The sequence below is a fragment of the Molossus molossus genome, unplaced genomic scaffold (assembly GCF_014108415.1).
Source record: "Molossus molossus isolate mMolMol1 unplaced genomic scaffold, mMolMol1.p scaffold_m16_p_12, whole genome shotgun sequence".
Classification (NCBI taxonomy): Eukaryota; Metazoa; Chordata; class Mammalia; order Chiroptera; family Molossidae; genus Molossus; species Molossus molossus.
The window spans coordinates 87,513,990-87,536,030 of record NW_023425347.1 but is presented as its reverse complement, the minus strand read 5'-3'; the positions used below and the strand labels follow the sequence as shown (position 1 = coordinate 87,536,030).

At 44.2% G+C, this 22,041-nt stretch overlaps 1 protein-coding gene across 7 annotated transcripts in view; it reads right to left on the bottom strand.

Annotated features, from left to right (window-relative positions):
- The window catches only part of LOC118626220 (RH-like protein), a 63,817-nt gene that overhangs the window by 29,461 nt on the left and 12,315 nt on the right, over positions 1 to 22,041 (bottom strand). For all 7 annotated transcript variants that reach the window (XR_004958875.1, XR_004958877.1, XR_004958876.1 and 4 more), the window contains exons 3-6: positions 7,205 to 7,355; positions 3,392 to 3,539; positions 2,474 to 2,640; positions 900 to 1,037 (exon numbers count right to left, since the gene is read on the bottom strand). Coding sequence is in view for 4 of the 7 variants with exons in the window: in XM_036255605.1 (XP_036111498.1) it covers positions 900 to 1,037; positions 2,474 to 2,640; positions 3,392 to 3,539; positions 7,205 to 7,355 (604 nt within the window). In the remaining 3 variants the exon portion in view is untranslated. The remainder of the gene's footprint in view (positions 1 to 899; positions 1,038 to 2,473; positions 2,641 to 3,391; positions 3,540 to 7,204; positions 7,356 to 22,041) is intronic.

Sequence of the window (22,041 nt, the reverse complement as noted above, 5' to 3'; positions counted from 1 at the left end):
TTTGAAATTGTCTCCCTGAATATCCACTGTCAATCAAATTCAGCTTCCTGTGCCATCCAAAAGTAAAGTCTTCAAACCCATGAAGATCTGTGATTCCTAAGTAGTTTTTAGAAGTGTGTCATAACAAATTGGCTATAATGAAGTATTTTGTATTTTGGTTTTATCTGTGCCATTTGAATATTGAAGGGAAAAAAATCCATCCACTTACAAGAACTAAAGAATCAGACGTGGACATGACCTGGATTATCAACCCAGCATCTTTCTTCTGGTGCTGCCCTTCCTACCCTCATTCTCATGGTTCATGGGCAGCAGCCATGTGTGTACGATGTGCCCTACCCCCTACCTGGCCAAAGATGACCATATGATCCAAGTTAAACCAAGGAGCTCCTTCTTCAAAGAACTTGGAATTGTGGTCAAGAGATGTTACCCAGCTGCTTTCTTGAAGAGAGAGACTACATTCCACTATATAGAGTAGTAGGAGGAGGACAGAAAAGAAGTCTACAGAGTGAGAATACAACAGATACCCAGGAAAAACAAAACAAGAGGAAGATCAGGGACTTCCTGGGCTCCCCCCAATACTCCTGTCCCTGGTGCCAGCCATCCCTGGGTTCCCAGAAGCATTGGGAGCCTGTCCTTGAATTCCGTGACATCCCAGCAGCCTTATAACAAATTCCCCCTTAGTCTGAGCAAGCTTGAATGTGTTCTGTTACTTGCTCCCTAGATCCTAACAAATGTACCATCCCACCTGGGTAGGTTTCTAACCCAAGCTTTGAAGCTAAACTGAGAGGGTGCCAATGCCTGTCCAGTGCAGCTTACGGTACCACATGATGGCCCACCATGGTCCCAGGGTCCTTCTGCTCCAAGACAAAGCAGAGGGTGTTAGTCACCCAGCTCCTTACCGGCAGGCATTTGGCTCCCCCGATGGAGATCAGCCCAGCCACAAGGCCCAGCACCATGGCAATCCAAAGAGAGGAAATCAGGTGACATGAGGCACCCACAGCCACACCTCCCGCCAGCACTGCATTGTGGATATGAGTCTGCAAAGAAATAGCTTGTAAGTGAATGAAGTGAGGCACAGAGAGGGCGACATCTTGCCCAGAGCTCCTCAGCAAGCTGGTAGTAAAGCAATACCGTGATGTCTTCCCTGCTTCGCTCATCCTGAAACCACCCACCCCCCTCTGTGGAGACTACCTGGCCTTTATCAATAGTCTTATCTCATGCCACTTCCCAGGCTCAGGGAGCAGTCACCCTGATTGGGCAGCATTTAGGGGATCAGCTTGAAAGTCCAGTTACTCAGCATTCAGCCACTCTCACACTCATTAGTGAGGTATCCTTGGGCACTTAACAGCCCAGTGCTTCAACTTTTCGACAAGATAATGGGGCTTTGATTATACCTGCTTAATGTAGGTTATTGTAAGAATTAAATGAGTTACCACGTGTAAACCCCTTAGCCCAGTACCTGGCATAGAACATGAGTAAATGCCCAATAAATACAAGCCATTATTATTGTTTTTATTAGTAGTATTTGCTACTTGGTGCCTATGCCTCCTGTATGACTGGACCCAGTAAGCTGGGTCGTGGATCACATCTCTGCTAGGTCCTTCATTCCTCTAGAACTGGGCCGGGCCTTCTCCGATGCTTCGTATCCCTGTCCCCCTGAACTCTAACCAGGTCTAGGAGCTCTGGGCCCTCAGTCCAGCTTCTGGGCTTCCCTGACCTGACGGCCAAACCAGCCTCCCTGGATGACCTCACCTTGTCTGATCCTAGACTCCTGTCACCATGGAGCTCACATGTGGGGACACCTACCTCCCCTTAGTACTGTTAGCCTGTCATCCGTGGCCATACTCTCTCCACTCCACACCCCACTGCCTGCCTAGGTTTTTCCCCACCACCTCTGGCTGGCTGACTCCATGCCCTGACCATCATGGGAAGTTTTTTGGTCTTTAGCTCCACACTCTCACCATCTCCCCCACCCAAAACTCACATCATCTCCTGGCTCCACTGATAATAGCAGATGATGTTTTCCCAGCACTCATTCCATGTGAAGCACTTTACATACACAGTGTAAGTGGCTTCACCAAGGCCATGTAACTAGGTTAACCTCCTTCTTTACTTCTGATTCTTGTCTCTCCAATCTTGACATTTCTTAGGGTAAGGGGAAAGGCTGTTCTAGTCTAGTTTTTCTTCTGCTGACTCTTGCTCATGGTGGCTGGCTTTAATAACTGGCAGAAAAGGGATTCACGCCTGAATCTGTTTGATGTCGATGCTGATGACTAAATCACTTCCCCCAGTAAGCCTATGCTCGCTGCACAGTCTCCTCCAAGTCCCCATCACCCATTTACAACCGAGTGCTCTTCCTTATGTCCACGACACAGCAGCAAGGCTCCACCACCCACCATACTCTCCCAAACTGTGGGGCTGGTGCTGGGGAGAAGGGGCATCTGTGTGGTGGCCCTAGAAGCCCCCTGCTTACCATGTTGATCTTCCCTTGGGGGTGAGCCAAGGCCGACGCAGAGATGGCCGTTACTGTGCTGGCCGCCAGAGCATAGTAGGTATTGCACACGGCATTCTTCTTCTGGTAGGGTATGTCCAGCAGAGCAGAGTTGAAACTCGGCCAGAATATCCACAAGAAGAGGGTGCCTGGGGTGGGGGGCCAGAGAGCGTCAGCACTCCTGCTCCAGAGTCTGAGCCTATGCAGGCTTCAGACAGGAGAAGCTGGGAGCTGGCAAATCTCAGCTTGATCCCTCTCTAGCTATGTGACTTTGGGCAAGTCATGTGTCCTTCCTGAAATCTCAATTTGGTAGGGCCCAGCTCACATACTTCACAGGCAGGGAAACCAAGGCCCTGAGAATTGAAATCACCCAACCCCAGGCCTCCTGACTCCTTCTGTGATGGCCAAATGCTTATTTAAAAAAAATTAGCATGCTGCTTTCATGCAGAGACCTGCTTTCCAGCCGCCTGCTGCCCAGCTCACGGGCTGGTTTCCTCTAAGCCTCGCCCAGCAGTCTGAGTTCATCATTTTCATCGCAGCTTTTCAAAATACACCATTATTACTTTTCAGTTCCCACCCTCTTTCCTCCGCTTTGGGGCACCTCTTTCTCACTTGTCTAATTCCCCCCTTTAAGTTGAGGCCTAACAGGTTGGATAAACTTATTTAGACTCAAATGTAGGGAGTCTTTCCTCTCCTTTGGATGTGAATGAAGAGCCGTACCCTAGAGGGGAAGTCTTCATTCAAAGGTCTGAATTTATCACACACCACTTAAGAAAATGAGTCATTGCAGAGGGCCTTCAGACACCAGGGCAGGCTGGTGACGCAGAGAGATTTCCTGCAGAGCGTTTGCAAGCCTCTTGCTCACCCCAAGTGTGAGACCTCCCACCACCTTGGCCTTACCCAGCATGGCAAACAAACTGGGGATCGTTGTCCTCTTTTCTTTCTTCTTCACTCCCTTGGGCAGAGGTCTTGAGAGGCACCAGGATGCAGCCAGCCCAAAATAGGCTGCAAATACATGGATTTGCATCATGCTTTCATGGTCATCCTCCTGCAACAAAACCCAGCAGGAGCAGTGTGTGTCAGTACCCTCTGCCCACAGGCAAACCCCATGTTCCTTGGAGAAAGTTCTGAGCTTAACACAGGAGGTGTGACTTGAAGTCATGAGGCTGGTGTTTGAAAGACGACACTGGCCATGCAGCTTGCTGGGCCACAACTAGTGGGGCCATGGGACTAAGTCTTTTTATGCATCCATAATTATCTTGTGATTCCTACAGTATTATATGTTGGCAGTTAAAGGCATTTATTTGCTATGTTTAAACCTTTAGCATAGACCACACTTTCGTAACCCCATTTGGGCCTGGCTTTTGTTTTTATTTATTTAATTAATTTTATTTATTATTTTAACTCATCTTTATTGTTGAATATATTACAGATGTTCCCCCCCTTTGACTGCCTTTTTCCCAATCCCACTCCCTCCTGCCTTCCCCACACTATTGTCAGTACCCATTGGTTATGCATACATGCATAGAAGTTCTTTGGTTTATCTCATCACACCCTCACTCCCCCTTCCCTTTGAGGTTCATCAGTCTAACAACCAATTTGTACTTCTTAATTCCTTCATCTTTTTCACCCATCTGGCAAGCAACAAAAAGTTTCTGTATCTATGAGTCTGTTTCTGTTTTATTTGCTCATTTTGTTTGTAGATTCAATTGTTGATAGTTATATATGTATTGCCATTTTATTGTTCATATTTTTGATCTTCATTTTCTTCAAGAAGACTCTTCAACATTTCATATAATACTGGTTTGGTGGTGATGAACTCCTTTAGCTTTTTTTTTTGTCTGGAAAACTCTTGATATGTCCATCGATTCTAAATGATAGCTTTGCAGGATAGAGTAATCTTGGTTGTAGGTCGTTGCTTTTCATTACCTTGAATATCTCTTGCCAGTCCTTTCTGGCCTGCAAAATTTCTTTTGAGAAATCAACTGACAGTCTTATGGGAACTTCTTTGTAGGTAACGGACTGCTCTTCTCTTGCTGCTTTTAAGATTCTCTCTTTGTCTTTAACCTTTGGCATTTTGATGATGATGTGTCTTGGTGTGGGCCTCTTGGAGTTCAACTTGTTTGGGACTCTCTGTGCTTCCTGGACTTGTATGTTTGTTTCCTTCACCAAGTTAGGGAAATTTTCTGTCATTATTTTTTCAAATAGGATTTCAATTTCTTGCTCTCTTTCTTCTTCTGGCACTCCCATGATGCAAACGTTGGTATGCTTGAAGTTGTCCCAGAGGCTCTTTACACTATTCTCACTTTTTTTAGATTCTTTTTTTCTTTTTGCTGTTCTGATTGGGTGTTTTTTGCTTCCTTATATTCCAAATTGATCGTTTGCTTCTTGGCTTTACTAACTCTACTATTGATTCCCTGTAAGTTATTTTTTATTTCAGTTAGTGCATCCTTCATTGCTGACTTGTCCTTTTTTATGTTGTTGATGTTGTCACTAAGTTTCTTGGATGGCTCCTTAAGTTCCTTGAAGGTCTCACTAAGTCCCTTGAATGTCTTGCCAAGTTCCTTGAGCAACCTAATAACCTGTGTTTTGAACTCTGCATGTGATTGATTGCTTATCCCATTTTGTTTAATTATTTTCCTGAAGTTTTGCTCTTTTCTTTCATTTGGGACATATTTGTTTGTCTCCTCATTTTGGCTGTTTCCCTGTGATTGTTCTATGTATTAGGTAGAGTTGCTATGTCTCCTAGGCTTCATAGGGTGGCCTATTGTTGTAGGTGTCCTGTAGGATCCAGTGGCACAGTCTCCCTGATCACCCCAGCTGGGCCCTCAATATGCACCCCTAGTGTGGGCTGTACACTCTTCTGTTGTAATTGAGTCTTGATTGCTATTGGCATGTCAATGGGAGGGATTTACTCAGGTTGATCAGCTGCAAGGCCTGGCTATGCCCACTAGCCATTGTCCTCTGACTACCTTGGAAGATCAGCTGTGTAGGGGTCCACCACACAGAGCAAGACTTACTTCATCAGGGCTCTGGTACCCACTGAGTCCACTTATTGAGTGCCACTTGTGGAGGTGACTGGGTGATGGTGTTTCAATGTGGTCTGAAGCTGTCCACTGGGTGTGCTGGCTCTGGGGCAAGGTCAGCCTCTGCCTGTGTTCTATCCAGGGCCACCAGGCTTAAGCTACAAAGTGATCTGCAGATGGCTGATTCTTGTGCTGGGCTTGGAGGTGCCCAGGAAAAGCCAAGTTGTGAACCAAGGCTGGTTGCTTCTAGTGCCAGGCCTGAGGTCACTTAATGAGAGGTATGGGGCTCGCTGAGACCAGATGCTGCTTGTTTGAGAGATTTTAGAAAACTTTGAAGCAGGATCCAAGACAGGCCAATCCTATGGTAAAGCCTTTGGAAACAGCTTGAGTGAGCCTGGAAGTTGGGTGGGGTGGGGCCTCAGGGAATCATCAGGGCGGGGCTACCAGTGTGAGCCAGGTTGCTGGAGTCCCAGATATCCCAGGAAAGGGCTCACCAAAGGAACATCAGCCTTCGCCAGCACATCTGTTCAGGAAAAAGCTGCCCCTCCAGTCCTCATCCCATGGTCAAACAGCTCAGTTCTTCCCTGTATGTTTCTGGCACCCCTCAAGCTGCCTCCCTTCTGAGCTCAGGAGGAGCAAGTCTGAGTAAGTCTGTGCAAAGGCCCTTTAAGAGAATCTGCTTGGGGCTCCAGCAGTCGCAGCCTCCCTCTGCCTCAGTTCCTATTGGTTTTTCCAGCCAGAAATTATGGGGACTTTTCTTCCTGGCACTGGAACCCTGAGCTGGGAGCCTGGTGTGGGAGGGGACCCCTCACTCCTCAGGGAGGACCTTCCCAGCGAGGTGTCCCTCCTGATTTTTTTTTTTTTATCCTCACCCGAGGACATTTTTTCATTTTTTGTTCAGATAGAGTGGGGAGGGAGAGAGAGAGAGAGGAAGAGAGAGAGAAACATCGATGTGAAAGGGACACATCGAGTGGCTGCCACCAGCATGACCCAACCAGGGCCGGGGACAAACTGCAACCAAGGCACAAGCCCTTAGTGGGAACCGAACCCGGGTCTCTCTGGACCGCAGGCCGACACCCTACCGCTGAGCCAAACCGGCCAGGGCTCCCTCCTGATTTTTATCCGCCACACATGGGTGTGGGACCAGCCCGTCTGCGCCTCTGCCCCTCCTACCAGTCTCAGTGTGGCTGTTTCTTTAATTTCATAGTTGTAGGACTTTCATTCAGCTCGATTTCAGGGGTTCTGAATGATGATTGTGTTATAGTTTAGTTGTAATTTTTTTTTTAATCCTCACCTGAGGACATTTTTCCACTTTTTGTTCAGATAGAGTGGGAGGGGGAGAGAGAGAGAGAGAGAGAAACATCGACATGAAAGGGACACATTGAGTGGTTGCCACCCACATGACCAACCAGGGCCAGGGACAAACTGCAACTGAGATACATGCCCTTAGTGGGAACCGAACCCGCATCTCTCTGGACCGCAGGCCGACGCTCCAACTGCTGAGCCAAACCGCCCAGGGCTAGTTGTAATTTTGATGTGGTTGTGGGAGGAGGCAACACTACGTTTACCTATGCCGCCATCTTGACCAGAAGTCCTCCTGGCTTTTGTTTTTAAAATTCCAGAAGCCTCACCAAATAGAGACCACCCTTTCCACCTCCTCACCCCTCCTCCCAGCACCATGACTCACATTGAGGTATTGCTTGTTGATCATCCTCAAGGTACCAAAGGCTGTCACCTCCATCAGAACCATCAACACCATCTGCACTAGGTTGGTCTTCCCCATAACGGCACCCGCTGAGATTAGCACAGACATTGCACTCATGGTAGCCTGCTGAATACTGGGAAGAGAGGGCGAGAAGGAAGGATGCCTCTCATTTATATTTATTCATTCACTCATTTAACAAAAGCTTGTTGAGAATCTACTTACTCTCTGCCTGGCACTGTTCAAGAAACTCAGGACACAGTAGAACAACATGAAGGCTGCCCAGCCTGGGGTTTCCCCATCTACACTCTAAGAGATTGATCTTTCATCCATACTGAAGAGGCTCAGAGGTTCTCATAGGAATGTTACTGTGAATTACAGGGGCTAAATGTTCCCTTGGGGCTCCCTTCTGGGATCTGACAACTGGGATGCTGCCCAAGGCTTTTCTTCTGCTGTCCTCGCTCACAAATGCTCAATAGAGGGCGCTCTTCACCTGCGGCCTGCCCTGGCCAGCCACCCTCCTTTTCTCCCCCTCTTCAAGGTAGTGGAGAAATACTGGGTTTGGCAGTAGGACAAGCCTGGCTTCCAGTCTCAGCTTTTCCACTTGAGCAGTTATTTAATCTCACTGAGCCTGTTTCCCTATCTGTAGACTAAGAATGATAGTAAAATTACCTCCGTAGTAGGGATTAGAAGGGATATTCGTGCATGTGAGTCTAGCATCGTGAGAGCACAAAGAACTGAGTAGAAGCCTGCATTATTAGCACTCTTACTGATTTCTTCCTCCCCTTGACAAATGAGCAAGCTCAGTGTAGGGATTCAGGAGGAGAAAACAATTTTTGTTTTTGAGGAACTTATGATTCATCTGGGGAGACAGGTCTGACATCATGAACTCTGATATCACTATCCTTGATATAATGTTGCTAGAGAGAGACACTAAAGGGAGAAAACAGTGTAGACTGAACTCATCATGGAGGGCTTCCTGGGGGAGGTGGCACTAACTAGAGCAATCCATGGTGGTTAAACCAACCCATTCTCCCCTGGGCACCTTGCTCTGAGATGCCACTCCCCCTCCACCCTTCTACTGGTGAGTTGATAATGATGATGCTACAACCACCACCACCCCACCACAGTAATAATAATAATTTATTGAGCATCATGTATAACAGGCTTAAACTACATCACCTAATTTATATTTTTTTCAATTGCAGTTGACATTATACATTATTTCATATTAGTTTCAGGTGTACAGCATAGTGATTAGACATTTATATAAATTATGTGGTGATCCTCCCATAATTTCAGCACCCATATGGCACCACAGAGTTATTACAATATTATTGACTATATTCCCTATGCTCTACTTTACATTCCCATGACTGTTTTGTAACTACCAGTTTGTACTTATTAATTCCTTAATTTTTTTTCTTTAAAAAATGTTTTTGTTTTTTTTTTAATTGATTTTAGAGAGAGAGGAAGGGAAGGGGAGAAAGAGATAGAAATATCGATGAGAGAACATCGATTGGCTGACTCCTGCATGCCCCCAACAGAGGATTTGGCCCACAACCTGGGCATGTGCCCTGATCAGGTATTGAACCAGACCTCTAAGTGCATTGGTCAACGGTCAACTGCTGAGCCACACTGGCCAAGCAATCCCTTCACCTTTTCCACTCAGCCTCCCAAACCCCCTCCCATCTGACAACCATCAGTTTGTTCTCTATGTCTATGACTCTGTTTCTGTTTTGTTTGTTCTTTAGATTCCACATAATATGAAGTCATATGTTATTTGTCTTTCTCTGTCTGACTTATTTATTTTTTCTAAACTATTTTTATTAATTTATTTTTGTTACAGATGTTCCCCCCCCCCGCATTGACACCCTCCTCCCGATCCTGCTCCCCCTTGCCCCATCCCCAGCTTTGTTGTCTATGTCCATTGGTTACACATACATGCATATAAGTTCTGTGGTTTATCTCTTCCCTCCCCCTGCACCTCCTCTTCTGAGGTTTGTTAGTCTGTATCCTACTTCTATGTCTCTGGGTCTAGTTTGTTCATCATTTTGTTTTGTTCATTATAGTCCACAAATAAGTGAGATCATGTGATATTTGTCTTTCTCTGCTTGGCTTGTTTTGCTTAGGATAATACTCTCCAGGTCCCTCCATGTCATCTCAAAGGATAAGAGATCTTTCTTTCTTATAGCTGCGTAGTATTACATTGTGCATATGTACCACAGCTTTCTTATCCACTCATCTATTGATGGATGCTTGGGCTGTTTCCACATCTTAGCTATTGTAAATAGTGCTGCTATGAACATAGGGGTACATATATTCTTTCTGATTGGTGTTTCAGTCTTCTTAGGGTATATTCCTAGAAGTGGGATCACTGGGTCAAATGGCAGTTCAATTTTTAACTTTTTGAGGTAACACCATAGTGTTTTCCATAGTGGCTACACCAGTCTGCATTCCCACCAGCAGTGTACTAGGGTCCCCTTTTCTCCACACCCCCACCAGCACTTGTTGTTTGATGATTTGTTGATGGCGGCCATTCTGACAGGTGTGAGGTGATATACCTCATTGTTGTTTTAATTTGTACCTCTCTGATGATTAGTGACGTTGAACATTTTTTCATGTCTCTTGGCCATTTGTATGTCCTATTTGTTTTTTTGTTTTTTTTTTATCCTCACCTGAGGACATTTTTCCATTTCTTGTACAGATAGAGTGGGAGGGAGAGAGAGGAAGAGAGAGAGAGAGAGAAACATCGACGCGAAAGGGACACATCAAGTGGCTGCCACCCGCACGACCAATCAGGGCCGGGGACAAACTGCAACCGAAGTACATGCCCCTAGCGGGAATCGAACCCGGGTCTCTCCGGACCGCAGGCCAACGCTCTAACCACTGAGCCAAACCGGCCAGGGCTGTATGTCCTATTTGGAGAGGCACCTCTTTAGGGCCTCTGTCCATTATTTAATTAGGTTCTTTAATCTTCCTTTTGTTGAGTTGTATGGGCACTCTATATTTTGGAAATTAACGCCTTATCTGATGTATCATTGGCACTTATGCGCTCCCGTGTAGTGGGTACCTTTTCCATTTTGACGGTTGTTTTCTTTGCTTTGCAGAAGCTTTTTAGTTTTATATATATATATATATATATATCTTTATTGTTAAATGTATTACAGATGTTCCTCATTTTTCCCCCATTGACCCCTTCTTCCCCACTCCCGCCTCCCTCCTGCCTTTTCCCTCACTGTTGTCTGTGTCCATTGGTTATGCATATATGTTCTTTGGCTTATCTCCTCCCACCCCGCAACCCCTTTCCCCTTGTGGTTTGTCATTCTAGCAACCAATTTGTACTTCTTAATCCTTCACCTTTTTCACCCATTTCCCCAACCCCCCTTCCATTTGGCAACTAACAAAATGTTCTCTGTTTCTATTCTGCCTGTTCATTTTGTTTGTAGATTCAATTGTAAATAGATATGTATTCATTGCCATTTTGTTTGTTCATATATTTTATCTTTTTCTTCAAAAAGACCCTTCAAACATTTCGTATAATAATGGTTTGAGCCCTGGCCGTTTTGGCTCAGGGGTTAAAGAGCGTCGGCCTGCGGTTCCTAGAGACCTGGGTTCGGTTCCCACTAAGGGCATTTATCTCAGTTGCAGTTTGTCCCCAGCCCTGCTTGGGTCGTGTGGGTGGCAGCCACTGGATGTGTCCCTTTTACATTGATGTTTTTCTCTCTCTCTCTCTCTCTTCCTCTCTCTCCCTCCCACTCAATCTGAACAAAAAAATGGAAAAATGTCCTCAGGTGAGGATAAAAGAAAAAAATAATAATACTGGTTTGGTGGTGATGAACTCCTTTAGCTTTTTCTTGTCTGGAAAACTCTTGATATGGCCATAATTCTAAATGACAGCTTTGCAGGATAGTGTAATCTTGGTTGTAGGTTCTTGCTTTTCATCACTCTGAGTATTTCTTGCCACTCCCTTCTAGCCTGCAAAGTTTCTTTTGAGAAATCAGCTGATAGTCTTATGGGAACTCCCTTGTAGGTAACGGACTGTTCTTCTCTTGCTGCTTTTAAGGTTCTCTCTTTGTCTTGAACCTTTTGCATTTTGATGATGATGTGTCTTGGTGTGGGCCTCTTGGGGTTCATCTTGTTTGGGACTCTGTGCTTCCTGGACTTGTATGTCTGTTTCCTTCACCAAGTTAGGGCAGTTTTCTGTCATTATTGTTTCAATCAGGTTTTCAATTTCTTGTTCTCTCTCTTCTCCTTCTGGCACCCCCAAGATGCAAATGTTGGCACGCTTAAAGTTGTCCCAGAGGCTCCTTACACTATCCTAATTTTTTGGATTCTTTTTTCTTTTTGCTGTTCTGATTGGGTGTTTTTTGCTTCCTTATATTCCAAATTGATGGTTTGCTACTTGGCTTTACCTACTCTACTATTGAATCTATGTAAATTATTCTTTATTTCAGTTAGTGTCTCTTTCATTTCTGACTGTGCATCCTTCATTTCTGACTGGTCTTTTTTTATGCTCTTGAGGCCCTCACTAAGTTCACTGGGGTTCTCACTAAGTTCATTGAGCATCCTTATAAGTAGTATTTTGAACTCAGCATCTGTTAGGTAGCTTATCTCCATTTCACTTCGTTGTTTTCCTGGGGTTTTGTTCTCTTCTTTCATTTGGGACCTGTTTCTTTGTCTCCTCATTTTGGCTGCCTCCCTGTGTTTGTTTCTATGTAATACTTAACGAGAGGTATGGGGCTATCTGAGACCAGATGCTGCTTGTTTGAAAGAATTTAGGAAAACCTGAAGCAGGATTCAAGACAGGCCAAGCCTATGGTTAAGCAAGTGGCAACAGCTTGGGTGGGCCTGTAAGTTGGGTGGGGCGGGGCCTCAGGGAATCACCAGGGCGGGGCTACCAGTGTGAGCCAGGTTGCTGGAGTCCCAGATATGGTGGCTGTCTGCTGCCCCAGGGAAGGGCTCACCAAGGAACAAAGGCCTCTGACAGCACGTTTGTCCAGGAGAAAGCCCCCTCTCCAGCCCTCGCTCCAATGCCAAACAGCTCAGTTCTTCCCTGTATGTCTCTGGCGCCCCTCGAGCCGCCTCCCCTCCAAGGTTAGAGGGAGAGAGTCCGATAAGTCCGTGCCCGGGCCCTTTAGGGAGCTGCCTGGGGCTCCAGCTGCCTCAGCCTCCCTGAGCCTCAGTTCCTGCTGGTTTTTCCAGCTAGAAGTTATGGGGATTCTCTTCCTGGCACTGGAACCCTGAGCGGGGCAGCTGGTGTGGGACAGGGACCCCTCAGTCCTCAGGGAGGACTTTCCAGCCGAGGTGTCCTCCTGATTTTTATCCACCACACGTGGGTGTGGGACCAGCCTGTCCGCCGCCGCCCCTCCTACCAGTCTGATGTGGCTGCTGCTTTAATTCCGTAGTTGTAGGACTTCCATTCAGCTTGATTTCAGGCGGTTTTGAATGATGGCTGTTCTGTGGTTTAGTTGTAACTTTGATGTGGTTGTGAGAGGACCCGATACTGCGTTTACCTACCCGCCATCTTGACCTGAAGTCATAGCTTTTTAGTTTGATGTAGTCCCTTGTATTCATTTTTTCCTTTTTTTCTCTTGCCTTAGGTGATGTATCAGTGAAAATTCTGCTGTGTATGATGTCTGAAATTTTGTTGCCTACATTTTCTTCTAGTACTTTTATGGATTCATGAGTCACATTTAAGTCTTTTATCCATTTTGAGTTTATTTTTTGTGTATGGTGTAAGTTGATGGTCTAGATTCATTTTTTTGCAGGTAGTTATTCATATTCCCAATACCATTTATTGAAGAGGCTGTCTTGACTCCACTGTATGATCTTGCCACCTTTGTTGACTATTAATTGGGTCAATTTCTGGGTTCTCTGTTCTGTTCCATTGATCTATCTGCCTGTTCTTGTGCCAGTACCAGGCTGTTTTGATTATAGTGGCTTTGTAGTATAAGCTGATATCCAGTATTGTGATCCCTCCTACTTTATTCTTCTTTTTCAAGACTGCTGTGGCTATTCAGGGTCTTTTTTGGTCCCATATAAACTTTTGGAGTATTTGTTCTAGTTCTGTGAAATATATTGTTGGTATTTTGATGGGATTGCATTGAATCTATACATGCTTTGGGTAGTATGGACATTTTAATGATGTTAATTCTTCCAATTCATGAACCAGGTATATGCTTCCACTTTTTTATATCTTCCTCTACTTCTTTTTTTTTGGTGGTACGTGTCCCTAGTGGGAACCGAACCCAGGGCTCTCTGATCTGCAGGCCGACACTCAACTGCTGAGCCAAACCGGCCACGGCATGGGATTGTTTTTTTGTTTTTTTGTTTTTTATCCTCACCCGAGGACATCTTTTCTATTTTTTGTTCAGATAGAGTGTGGGAGGGAGAGAGAGAGAGAGAAACATCGACGTGAAAGGGACACGTCGAGTGGTTGCCACCCACACGACCCAACCAGGGCCGGGGACAAACTGCAACCGAGGTACATGCCCCTAGCGGGAACCGAACCCGGGTCTCTCAGGACCGCAGGCCGACGCTCCAACCGCTGAGCCAAACCGGCCAGGGCAGGATTGTTTTTTTTTTAATCCTCACCCAAGGACATTTTTTTTCCATTTTTTGTTCAGATGGAGTGGGAAGGAAAGAGAGGGAGAAACATCGATGTGAAAGGGACACATCGAGTGGTTGCCACCCGCACGACCCAACCAGGGCAGGGGACAAACCGCAACCAAGGTACACGCCCTTAGCGGGATCCGAACCCAGGTCTCTCTGGACCGCAGGTCGATGCTCTAACCGCTGAGCTGAACTGGCCAGGGGGGGATTGTTTTTTTTTAGTTTCTCTTTCTGTGAGTTCATCATTGGTATATAAAAATGTCGTCTATTTCTTGATGGTAATTTTGTATCCTGCTACTTTGCCAAATTCATTGATTAATTCTAGTCGATTTTTGATGGAATCTTTAGGGTTTTCTATGTACAATATCATGTCATCTGCAAATAATGACAGTGTCACTTCCTCCTTTCCAATTTGGATCCCTTTTATTTTTTCTTCATGTCTGATTGCTGTGGCTAAGACTTCCAGTACTATGTTAAATAAGAATGGTGAAAGTGGGCATCCCTGTTTTGTTCCTGTTCTTAAGGGAAATGTTTTTAGTTTTTGTCCACTAAATATGCATGATGTTGGCTGTAGGTTTTTCATTATGTTGAGATATGATCCCTCTATTCCCACATTGCTGAGCGTTTGTTTTTGTTTTTTATCAGAAATGGGTGCAGGATTTTGTCAATTGCTTTTTCAGCATCTATTAATAAGATTATATGGTTTTTATCTTTCATTTTGTTTATGTAGTGTATCACATTTATTGATTTGTGAATATTGTGCCATTCTTGCATCCCTGGGATAAATCCCACTTTGTCATGATGAATAATTTTTTTAATGTATTTCTGGATCTGATTTGCTAATATTTTGTATATGATTTCAATCTTCTAAAATTTGTAGAGACTTACTTTGTCTCCTAACATGTTGTCTGTCTTTGAGAATATCTCGTGTGCACTTGAGAAGAATGTATAGTCTGCAGCTTTGGGGTGAAATGTTCTGTAAATATCAATTAAGTCCAACTGATCTAATTTGACATTTAAGGACTCTGTTTCCTTGTTAATATTTGTCTAGAAGAGCTATCCAGTGGTGTCAGTGGGATGTTAAAGTCACCCACTATGATTGTATTGCTATTTATCTCTCCCTTGAAGTCCTCCAGAAGTTTTTAAATATAGTTTGGTGCTCCCATATTTGGTGCATATATGTTTACCAGGGTTATATCCTCTTGTTGGATTGATCCTTTTAATATCATGTAGTGACCTTCTTTGTTTCTTATTATGACCCTCGTTTTGAAGTCTATCTTATCAGATTGAGTATTGCTACACCAGCTTCTTTTTTCATTTCCGCTTGCTTGGAAAAATTTTTTTCATCCCTTCACTTTCATCCTCTGTGAGTCTTTTGTTGTTAGATGGGTTTTTTGTAGACAGCATATATATGGGTGGTGTTTTCTTATCCAGTCAGCTACCCTATGTCTTTTGATTGCAGCATTTAAGCCATTTACATTTAAGGTTATTATTGATAGATACTTATTAGTTGCCATTTTTATTTTATGCCTGTATTTCTCCTTCTCCCTCTCCCTCTCCCTCTCCCTCTCCCTCTCCCTCTCCCTCTCCCTCTCCCTCTCCCTCTCCTCCCTCTCCCTCTCCCTCTCCCTCTCCCTCTCCTCCCTCTCCCTCTCCCTCTCCCTCTCCCTCTCCCTCTCCCTCTCCCTCTCCCTTCAACATTTCTTGCAGAGCTGGTTTGGTAGTGGTAAATTTTTTTATCTTTTTTTTTTTTTTTTTTTGTCTGTGAAGCTCTTTATTTCTCCTTCAATTTTGAATGATAGCCTTGCTGGACAGAGTAGTCTTGGATTCAGACCCTTGCCTTGTATTACTTTGTACACTTCATGCCACTCCCTTCTGGCCTGCAGTGTTTCTATTGAGAAATCAGCTGACAGTCTAATGGGAGCTCCCTTGTAGGTCACTTTCTGTCTCTCACTTGCTTCCTTAAAGATTCTTTGTCTTTAATGTTTGCCATTTTTTTTATGACATGTCTAGCTGTGGATCTTTTGGGGTTCATCTTGCTTGGGACTCTCTGTTTCCTGGACTTGTATGACTTTTTTCTTCACCAGTTTAGGGAAGTTTTCTGTCATAATTTCTTCAAACAGGTTCTCTATTCCTTTCTCTGATTCTTCTCCTTCTGGTACCCCTGTAATGTGTATTGTCCCAAAGCTCCCTTAAACTCTCCTGCTTTGTAATTTTTTTTTTCCCTCACCTGAGGACATTTCTGCATTTATCTTCAGATAGAGCTGGAGGGAGAAAGGGGGAAAGAGAGAGAGAGAAACATTGATGCGAGAGAGACACATTGAGTGGTTGCCATCCACACGACCTCAACCAGGGCCAGGGACAAACTGTAACCAAAGTACGTGCCCTGAGTGGGAATCAACCCAGGACTTTCTGGTCCTCAGGCCCATGCTCTAACCGCTGAGCAAAACTGGCCAGGCTTTGTAATTTTTTTCCCATTTGCTGCTCTCTTTGGGTGTTTTCTTCTACCTTGTCTACTAAGTCACTGATTCAGTCTTCAGCTTCTTCTGATCTACTGTTGACCCCTTCTAAGGTATTTTTCATAGCAACAGTGTCGTTCTTTATTTCCTCTTGATTTTTATCCATAGCTTCTGCTTTTTTTTTTTTAATCCTTACCTGAGGACATTTTTTTTCCATTTTTTGTTCAGATAGAGTCAGAGGGAGAGCGAGAAAAAGAGAGAGACATCGATATGAAAGGGACACATTGAGTGGTTGCCACCCACACGACCCAACCAAGGCCAGGGACAAACTTCAACCGAGGTACGTGCCCTTAGCGGGAACCGAACCTGGGTCTCTCTGGACCACAGACCAACGCTCTAACCACTGAGCAAAACCAGCCAGGGCTCTTCTACATTTTTTTTAAGCTGTTGTAATTCCCACTCAGCTCTTTATAATTCTTATTAAGTTGCTTGTAGTTCTCATCAAATTGTTTGAGCATCCTTAAAATCATTGCTTTGAATTCTTTATCTGACAAATTGCTCTTTTACATTTCTTATAGTTCTTTTTCTGGTGATTCCTCTTTTTCTTTCATTTGAGTGTTGTTTCTTTGTCTCACCATTTTAGCAGTCTGGTAGTTCTAGGCCGGATGAGGGATGTTGAAATGTGTAGGCAGGTTGGTGTGTATCAAATAAGGCTGCTGTGCCTCCCCGGCTGTTTTGGTGTATGGTGCCTCTTGTCTGCTGTGGGTCTTGGAGGACTGACAGCTGGTGGCTGATATTGGTCTGTCGTGCAGGTTGTGGCTCCCTGAGTGTTGCTGCTGCTTGGGCTGGGGCACTGCTCCTGACCAGCCTCTGCTGATGCTGCTGGGGATGGGTCTCAGCTGCTGATCTGTGCTGCTGCCACCTGGGGATGGATGTCTGCTCCTGAGCCTCAGCTATTGTTGGGGGTGAGGTTCCACTTCCACCCAGTCCCTGCTGCTGTGGGGGAAGGTACTGGGCTTTGATCAGGCTTGTGCTGTGGAGGATGGTGCTCAGCTCCTGGCCAGTTGTGGCTACTGGAGCAGGCACCTTGATAGTGCTGCTACTGTACACTGGTCCACATTGACAAGTGGGGTCCACTGAACCGATGGTGTAAGGCGCTCTGGTAGACTCAGGTCGCTGGGCCCTAGCAACTCCTTGCCTCCTCCTACTAGAGAAGACCAAGGACCTTCCAAAATGGCAGGGCCTCCCTGGGCGGTTTGACTCACCGGTTAGAGTTTGGGCTCGTGGACCAGAGAGGCCCAGGTTCAGTTCCCACTGGGGGCACATGCTTCAGTTGCATTTTGTCCCTGGCCCCAATTGGGGTGTGTGGATGGCCACCACTTGATGTGTCTCTCTCACATCGATGTTTCTCTCTCTCTCTTCCTCCCTCTCCCCCTCCCGCTATGTCTCAAGATAAATGCAAAATAAAAAAAGAACCAAAATGTCAGGGCCTCCTGGCCACCAGGGAGAAGCTGCTGATGAGCTGCTTACCATGGTGGCCAGCTGCTTTCCGTCCACAGCACAGGAACCTTCTGTCCCGCGTTTCTGCTCTGCTCCAGGTTGGTTGTCCATACTCATGTCCACTCACACTGTTTCTCACACTCGCTCACTCTCACATGCTCACCCTCGCTCCAGTCCTGCCTGCCGCCATCTTTTCTGTCTTATTTCACTTAGCATGATATCCTGTAGGTCCATCCATGTTTTTGCAAATGGTAAGATTTTATTCTTTTTTATGGCCAGGTCATATTTTATTGTATATATGGACCCCATCTTCTTTATTCATTTGTCCATTAATGGGCACTTAGGCTACTTCTGATCTTGGCTATTGTAAATAATGCTGCAATGAACATAGGGTTGCATACATATATCTTTTCAAGTTAGTGTTTTGGATTTCTTAGGATATATACCCAGAAGTGAAATTGCTGGGTTATGAGGTAGTTCTATTTTTAATTGTTTGAGGAAACTGCATACTGTTTTCCATAGTGGTTGTACCAATTTTCAATCCCAGCAGCAGTGCACAAGGGTTCCCTTTTCTCCACAGTCTCACTAACACTTGTTGTTTGTTGATTTATTGACGATAGCCATTCTGACAGGTGATATCTTATTGTGGTTTTAATTTTCATTTATCTGATGATTAGTGATGTTGAGCATCTTTTCATATGTCTATTGGCCATCTATATGTCCTCTTTGGAGAAATGTCTATTCAGGTCCTCTGCCTATTTATTCATTGCATTATTTTATTTTATTTATTTTTTGGTGTTTAGTTGTATAAATTCTTTATAAATTTTGGATATTAACCCTTTATCAGATGTATCATTGACAGTTATATTCTCCCATTCAGTAAGTTGTCTTTTTGTTTTGTTGATGGTTTCCTTTGCTGTGTAAAACTTTTTAGTTTGATGGAGTTCCATTTGTTTATTTTTTTCTTTTGTTTTCCTTGCCTGAGGAGATATATCTGAAAAAATATTACTAAGAGCAATGTCAGAGGTTTTACTGCCTAAGTTTTCTTCTAGAATTTTTATGGTTTCAGGTCTTATTTAAGTTTTCAATCCATTTTGAGTTTATTATTCTATATGGTGGAAGAAGGTGGACTAGTTTCTTTCTTTCTTTCTTTCTTTCTTTCTTTCTTTCTTTCTTTCTTTCTTCCTTCCTTCCTTCCTTCCTTCCTTCCTTCCTTCCTTCCTTCCTTCCCTCCTTCCCTCCCTCCCTCCCTCCGTCCCTCCCTCCCTCACTCCCTCCCTCCCCCCCTCCCTTCCTCCCTACCTCTTTCTTTCTCTTTCTTTCTTTCTTTCTTTCTTTCTTTCTTTCTTTCTTTCTTTCTTTCTCTTTCTTTTCTTGCATATACTTGTCCAATTTTTCCAGTACCATTTATTGAGTAGACTGTCTTTACTTCACTGTATGTTCTTGCATTCTTTGTCATATATTAATTGAACATACAATATAGGCATGGATTTATTTTTGGGCTCTCTATTCTGTTCTGTTCATCTGTGTGTCTGTTTTTATGCCATATTATACTGTTTTGATTACTATATCTTTGTAGTATAATTTGATATCAGATAATGTGATACCTCCAACTTCATTCTTTTTTTTCTCAAGATTGTGAAATCTGTGACTATTTGGGGTTTTTTGTGATTCCATATAAATTTTAGGATTATTTGTTCTAATTCTGTGAAAAATGTCATTGGTAATTTGACAAAGATTGCCTTGAATCTATAGATTGCTTTGGGGAGTGTGATATTTTAATGATGTTAATTCTTCCTATCCATGAACATGGCATGCTTCCACTTATTTGTATCGTCTTCAAATTCTTTCTTCAGTGTTTTATAAATTTCTGAGTACAGGTCTTTTAGTTTCTTGGTTAAATTTATTCCTAAGTATTTTATTTAATTTATTTATTTTGTTAATCCTGGCCTGTGGATATTTTTCCATTGATTTTTAGATAAAGTGGAAGGGAGGGTTGGAGACAGAGAGAGGGGGGACGAGGGAGAGAGAGAGAGAGAGAGAGAGAGAAAGATCAATGTGAGAGAGATACATTGATTGGTTGCATCCCACACGACCCTGACTGGGGCTGGGGATCGAACTTGAAACCTAGGTATGTGCCCTTGAACAGGAATCTAATCTGCAACTCTTCAGTCCTTGGGTCAACCCTTTAACTGCTGAGCCAAACTGGCCAAGGCTTATTTTATTTTTGATGCAATTGTAAATGAGGTTTTCTTAATTTCTTTTTTTGATAGTTCATTATTGCGGTATAAAAACGCTACCAATTTCTGAAATTTTTTTGCATCCTGCTACTTTACTGAATTAATTTATTAATTCCAGTAGTTTTTTGATGGAATCCTTAGGTTTCTCTATATATGGTATCATATTATCTGCAAATAATGCAATTTTACTTCTTTCTGATTTCGGTGCCTTTTATTTCTTTTTCTTATGGGATTGCTTTGGCTAGAACTTCCTCAGTTAAATGTTAATCCTTCAAGTAACCCTCTGAAAATGATGCTAGGGTACCATTTAGCACCTCCATTTTACAGAAGAGGAAAATGAGTCTAGAAGAAGAGACATTTTTGGCAGTGAGCACACAGCCAGTTAATGACAAATGTGAGGTTCAAGCCTAGTTGTCCTGTATTCAAAGTCTGTGCTCTGAAGTCTGGACACAGACTCCCTATTGTTTGGCAAATGCAGGGTCTTGCTAAAGGCTCAAGGACTTCAGAGGGAAGGTCAGAGGGCAAAGAGCAAGGGAAGAAATCTTACAGGGACCAGACATTATTTAGAATTCCTTGCTTTGTGAGAAAAACAAAGGACAAATCTGACTAAGACAGGCCCCTGCCCTGAAGGAACTGGTCATGGGTGACTCAAGGCAGAACCAATTTGGTGCCACGTCAGGCTGCACAGCGTGGGTGAGGCTGAGGGAGAGGGAGAGTACCCATTTGGGAGGCAGGCCTTGGCACCACCCACCAGCTCAGTCCAGCTGGAAAGGTCAGGAAGAAACCCATTGTTCAAATCTGTGATGCCCGTCTCAGCAGGGGTCACAGCTGGGAGGATCCCACTAGTCAGAGGTGGGGCAGGGACATTCACTCAGACTGCAAATGACCTCTTCTTGTCTTTCTGGACTGAGTCAAGAATTAACAGGTCCTTGCGAGCAGGACCGCAGAAGAAGGGATCAGCCCAGAGATGACTGTAAGCTGAGGCACAGGAAGCTGCAAGTTTGTGTGACCTTATGCCCAGGCAGCAGAAACACCAGATCAGGGCCACCACTGTCAGAGTCCCCCAGAGTGCCCTTTGTCACTTCCCATGTGTCTACTCAGGGTTGGGGGTTGGAGGGCGTTATTGAATCCTCAAGGGGATTAGCTCTAAAACTTTTTTAGAAGAAAAAATATGCAGAGTATTTTTTCAGGGCCAGTAGGGAGCTGACTAGACTATGTTTTGTGTCATGGCTACTTGGAATGTGCTGGAAGGGTTATAGATAATTAAACCTAAAGCCACATCACCACTTAGCTGTGTGACCCCAGGCAAGTGCCTTACACTCTCTGAGCCTATTTCCTTGCCTGTACACCAGGTTAGACCTCTACTAGAAGGGTTACACAAAATAATGTTTCTCAAGTGCCTGGCTCATAGTCAGATGTTCAACAGCTATGCCCAGAGGCTTAGCAAGGTCTTAGAGGGGAGCATGGCGTGGCCTTGAGAGATGACGGAGTCCATGAGACACCTAAAATGGGATTTACCATCATCTGGGCAGGACAGAGATTCAGAGGTTTATAAAACAAACAAAAAATAATAATATTTAAGGAAAAATTTAACCATGTTCCTCCTGTCAAGTGCTAATATTATTCTTTTGTTTTTGTTGTTAATCTCTCCTGAGGATATTTTTCCATTGACCTTTTTTTTTTTTTTTAAGATAGAGTGGAAGGGAGGGTGGGTGGGCAGGGTGGGGTGGGGGGGCATCGACGTGAGAGAGACACATTGATTGGTTGCCTCCTGCACGATTCCAACCAGGGCTGGGAATGGAACCCGCAACCCAGATATGTGCCATTGACGGGGGACCAAACTGGTTACCTTTCAGTCCAAGGGCCGATGTTCCAACTGCTGAACCAAACCAACCAGGGCAGCTAATATCGTTTTTAAAAAGTGTATAGCTGGATAGATAGATATATATACCCATGTGTAACCATTACCCAAGATAATATAGAGAACATCTACTATACTCCATTAGAT